The 6,000-nt window shown below is 32.0% G+C and overlaps 1 protein-coding gene across 2 annotated transcripts in view; it reads right to left on the bottom strand.

Annotated features, from left to right (window-relative positions):
- Positions 1-1,080: 1,080 nt before the first annotated feature.
- Positions 1,081-6,000, bottom strand: part of LOC138335057 (inositol polyphosphate-5-phosphatase A-like) — a 60,880-nt gene continuing 55,960 nt past the window's right edge. The window contains exon 18 of one of the 2 annotated variants that reach the window (XM_069283961.1): positions 1,081-1,242. In XM_069283961.1, coding sequence (XP_069140062.1) covers positions 1,221-1,242 — 22 coding nt within the window. In that variant the 3' untranslated portion in view covers positions 1,081-1,220. The remainder of the gene's footprint in view (positions 1,243-6,000) is intronic. The other variant, XM_069283960.1, reaches the window with a different exon arrangement.

Here is a 6,000-nt window from a genome sequence, read left to right as displayed (position 1 = left end):
TATTTTCCATAGCAGTTTTTAAAGATGCTCCACCGCTGAAAAATGGCATTTTTTCACTATCAAAAACAGGAACAGACGATTTAGTATTTTTCTTCAGTTACAAAAGTTACTTACTTAACACCATTACTACCATTGGAAAGTTTGAACTTCTAATTTTACTTCAAGTTAGAATTACAAAAAACAATTAATTGCATACCAAAAAAATTCTGTGGCACTATATCCTATATGGAATGAAGTACTGATTGCACATGCAACAAAGGCAAAATAAATTATTTTATATATTTTTTTGTGTTAATTGGACATATATATACACTATTAAACACCAATTATTGTTCAAGTGATGAATATGATTTATGCTCTGTCGGAGGTGGAGCATCTTTAAGATCTATGTACCAGTATTTCAACACTATTCTATGAGTCTTGTGATGAAACTAAGAACTTTTTTTTTCTTTAAAAGAAACAGGATGGTATATAAACAAACTTCAAATTACTGTTACATAATCAGCTCTCAAAGTTTCATAATAAGTCTGGTCTACGTAACTTTTAAAACAGATCACTAGTGGCTGATCCCCACTTCATCTTTCAGCCCCCCTCCCCCCTCCCAACCCCAAAATATTTGTTTAATAGCTTTGGAGCATTCACTTTTCTGATATGTTGAGTATCAGTTATAATTCTAATGAATTCTGGAGAGTACATTGAATCATTCAAGACTGCGAGCCAACTTGCACATACCGGTACACTGTTAAAGATATTATTCAGTTGTGCTATTACAGTGAGCAAAAACGAAAGAGTCGAAGAATCTTCAGCAAAATTTCTCCATAGCAAATATATACACATAATCTAAAACTCCAATAGCGAAACATCAGATTCCAAAATTATCAAGAAAAAAAAATCTAATCATAATTCAAAATGCACAATGGACAGTTATATGTCAATAAACATTTCATAATTTTTTTCAATAGACCATTTCATGCACGTCAACAAAACAATTTACGACAGAACAAATCATGATGAATGGAGATATCTATAAATCTTCCTGTGTCCAAACATTCACAAAGAACAGACAAGATGGCGGATGTCAGACTGACGTTTCTCGGAAGACGCGGGTGGAGTTGCCATTTTGTCGCCGGATGTGGATATATTTGGTGGTGTCCACGTGAGATATTTTAACCTGTGTACTGGGTACGATAACTTCTGTGGCAGTTGGTAATTGTAGTAGTTCAGGTGCTGACACTGTGGGAGCTATAAGAAGAAAAACAAAGATTAGTGCAGGAAAATATAAATGATGATGATCATTTTCTAATTATGTTACAGGTATCAGTAAACATTTTATTGTAATTTTACAAAATCAGATAAACTAATCTATGAATTCTGTAACAGTTATACTTACTAAAGGATAGAAAACCCTGTTTAAACCTGTATTTGTTAATGTTCATAGGCAATTTGGATACATTTGTATAAATAATTCAGCTTCATGCTTTGAAAATTTAGAACCAATAATTTGTTGTGTGACTGGTGCATACACACCATACATTAATTCAAAATTAATGTATTCTCAGAACAACCAAATTGCACTGAGGAAAATTAACAATTACAGCAAAATAAAATGTGAAATTTTAGAATAAATATTCATCTTTACATTATGATAAAAATATGAATCTCACCCTCTCATATAACCTTCTACACCAATAAATATAAATTGAATACATGTGTATTTATAGGTACGCTTGCCCCCAAAGCATTTTACTCCCAAAACCCTGATACAGTGGCTATATCTATATACAGGCATAAGGGAGGTAACTCCATGTTATGTCCCTTCTTAAATACTATACAAGTATTCGAAGATATCTAAACATTATTTAAAACTCCAGTAAACAACGCTTTTGTTGTGTGTGCAGTAGCATGTAAATGTCAGTCAATATTTATGACAATAAGTACAGGAAACCCATATTGGCATAATCAAATCAAACCTAAAAATGTTATGGAAAATATTGGTGATATCACAGCTATTTCAGACTCAAATGATTCAACATGTTTTTTTGGGTTTTTTTTTTGCCTGCCTACGATAGTTTCTAAAATTATATGTTAGAAATCGTATTAGGACAATGTAATTTGAGGATGGCCAAACTTGAATTCTTTTATCATTCCTGTAGACCCTATGATATAAATAATGTGGTCCTCATCCCTGTTTTTCAATTCTCCCTATCCATTTTTATGTAACACCCCACCAATCAACTTCTTCATATTGCCAGGATAAAAACCACGATGATGATGTTTTGGTGGGAAAGTAGGTCATTACTACCGTAATGTGTTTGACTTTATCGGATTTCTGGTTGTCATCAGGGGAGATAACTCTTTCAGTTTCTCATATCAGATTCAGTGTTTTAAAATATGTAAATTTAGAATGTGTAATATTCAATTATTTTATCCCCATCCCCAGTATGTATTTATTTTTCTTCCATTTTTGTTGTTTTTGAAGTTATCTCAAATTGTGTTTTCAGTTTTGTATGTGTATAAATGATGTGTAGTCTATATCTACCACAACCAGACACATACACACATTTAATACCTCCTGGTCGATATCTGCAGGATTTTAAACATGCTTTATGGAAATAAAGGATTGTACTTTTCATAAATGAGGTTGCTCAGAATTCACAGTTTTTCTCCTGCATTCAATATCTGTTAATAACATTCCCACTGTTTTGCCAGGTGGTACTAAATGCATTTTGTAGAGTTACAACACTTAAAACAATATAGCATGATGCCATAACACCAATAATTAAAACAGAAATAAAGACTGGTCAAATCGTGCAAGTCAAAGTTAGAATATGAAAATTTCCCTTCAACCTTCTAGCCTTCCTGTGAGTATGGTATCCTAAATATGACTTCTGTGTGACTGATGACCCCAATGACCCGATGACCCTTGTGACCTTTAACCATATAGTGATCTTTAACTCTGTGATATCCTGATTCTTTCCTTGCAATAGACATTACAATGACATGCTTCGAAATTTGTCTTTTTTTGTTTTTTTTTGTTGTCTTTCATTCCTTTTTTTCCTCATGTGTCATGAAGGAAAGATTTTATTAAACTAGACAAACAATATCACTGTTTCATTACTAAAACTAACTATTTTGAGATGGTTAGTTTATAAAATTGATAAAAATATTTTTCAACAATTCTAATTTAGTGATTTGAACATATTAATGAAGACAATGAAAATGTGTTAATTAAGATCTCAGATAAGCCTCCCAGAGATGCTAAGGATGTCCTGAAGTTCCCAGTGTGTATTAGTATAGGAATCCCATCACCATGTACTGTCAACCAACTTTCTTTCGTAAATATTAAAAATCGTGATTTTCATTTCAAAACAAGTTTGCAAAATTTTTTTTTAAATTCTCAGATTGAAAAAGTTCCCAATTACCTTAATAAATATAATGAAGATGGTAATTCACAGAGACAAATTTGACTTTACTTGAATTGTGAAACTTGTGAATCACATACAAACGAAAATTGGTTTAGAGTGTAATGCCAGGTAATGTTACTCAAGATATCTTATATCATGTTAATTTACAAAGGCAAATATACTGGAAATGCTATGCAAGTATCTATGACCTTCTTTTTAGATATCAGGTCTTGATATTTATTGAATATTTTATAATATTATAGAAATTCTGTGCATTTCAACCATTCTTATCATTGTAAGCTACAATGATAGGTATGGATACATTTTTGGAGTAAAAAACTGTATACAGTCACACATGAATTATAGTGCTTTTGGTCAAGACGAACAAGTGCAAAAACCAAATAAAAGACAGAGGTATATGATTCTGTTAATGTAAGGCTATGGCTATACAGAACTACAGAATATGCAGTTTACTTATTTCTGTTCTTCCAGATGGATTTCACCACTGAAGTCTGCACCTGAAATATCTACGGTCAAACACTCAAAAATAACCGACGGTGTCCTAAGTCAAAATCATTTCACAAATACAGGTAAGTTAGCTGCCGACAAATTCTGATAGAGGCTTAGGGAAAGTGTAGTGTAAGTCTAACCTTTGCTGTCTAGACTCAAATATCATTATAAGATTATATATTTATGATTTGGTAGCCTCCGAAATCCCACTTATGTTTGAAAGCCTTGCCTACATAATTTCTACATAACTTTTTCAGATCTTTTGATAACTTACCAAATTTGCACACATTACTTCTAACGGAATCTATATCAAATTTGTAACCATGGTAACGGTGATAGTTATCCCCCTTCCCTTGCTTTGATTCAATTAGAGAATATCTGAAGATAACCCCTTAAATATATTAGAAGTTTATATCTGTAAGAAATTTATCTCTTGAGATTAAAAGGGGTAGCTCATTTAATAACAATATTTAAGCAGAAAATATCGGTTTAATGTAACACACTGCCTTCGTGTGAACATGTATCCACTGTACAGAGGCAGTGGCGGCCATCTTAGATGTCTTGTTTCACTTCGAAAGGATGTAGAGCACATCTAGACATCTTATTGATATTAAGTTTCTTGAGAATCACAGTAACTCCTGGAGAAGTGACTGCAAGAACATTGATGGCACTATAAACTTCCATTTCAGGGCGAACATGATACAGGACGGACATTGGCATTTAAAGACAGTAGTCAAAAAACTTCCCCCACGTAATTACTAAAATTAGCCACCAACTACATAACACTAAATGTATAACTGCCAGCAATGTTCACCACACGGAAGACTAAAAACTAGATTTATAAAAGAACAAATAAGCACACAATCATTTGAATATAAGAAGACTTGATGGTTCAGATTTAGTAAAAGAAAAAAACCTTAGTATCCAATCATGCAAATAATGTTAAAACTGAAAATATAAAGTAATTATTACAACAAAACTACAGCTAGAACTAAATAATAACAAAATCAGCAAAAATAATAACATCAAGATTCAAAACTGAAACGTTGTTATATACACAAACATACAATAGTTAATAATACACAGACAATGTATACCATACTTAACCTCAAATAAACACCCACCCCCTCCCCTTTAAAAACGAAAATGTTGTTTATATGAGGATAAATATGGTTTTTCATTGCAAACCTAAGCTAAGAATGAACATGGTACCATTGAAAATGCAAATTTGATTAAATTCAATCTAGATCCAAGTTCAAAAGAAACACTGTATGGTTTATAAAGTTACATACACGAATCATAAATGGCTACAATTCCTGCTTGCCTTATGTATACAATTACGTAAACTGTTTCACAGTGATGTGATTAATCCTATCAGCAAAGGGAGGAAACTCTTGGTTAATAAGAGGAAACCCTCCCCTAATTTCAGATCACATCTGATTATTTGTTTCTCATATATATTTTTCAATCAGAAAAAATCCTGTGAAAATAGGAAGAATCACATCCCTGAGTTACCTGTTAGTTCCAGAGATAAATTCTGAACAATGAAATGGATGAAACAACTTCACAACTAACACATATCTTAATTATCACCTACTTATGAAATGTTGCATTTTAAGTCAATGATATATCTAGGTTAATTGACAGTTCAATACCAGAAGTTAAAGGTGTATGGTAAATTTGTTGACAAAAGTCCAAATTTCTGACTGAAATCTACTGGTTTATCCTGTGTTGTCTGAGGCTATATTACTTGGCTACCCATAAAATACAACCTTGTGACGTTACTGCAGCAACAAATTTTATTGCAAAAGAATAATTTTTAGACAAATAAGTCTGTGTGAAGTTAGTTTGCTTGATGTTGATACCTTGTATAGATACAGGTATGTCAAACCCAACAAAAAGAAAACCATTACCAATACACTCATAACTTCTGAAGTGGAAATAAAACAAAACAAAAACATTTTGCCAATAAAAAAACAAAACATTAATAGCATATTAAGATTATCATAATACCAAATAACCAGGAAAATGGATGTGTTTAAAGCAGAAATAACTTAATGATGACTTTTATTAATGTTTGAGGTAC

This window comes from Argopecten irradians, chromosome 11, assembly GCF_041381155.1.
Source record: "Argopecten irradians isolate NY chromosome 11, Ai_NY, whole genome shotgun sequence".
Classification (NCBI taxonomy): Eukaryota; Metazoa; Mollusca; class Bivalvia; order Pectinida; family Pectinidae; genus Argopecten; species Argopecten irradians.
The sequence above is the reverse complement of the archived record's forward strand: the minus strand, read 5'-3'. Positions and strand labels throughout refer to the sequence as shown.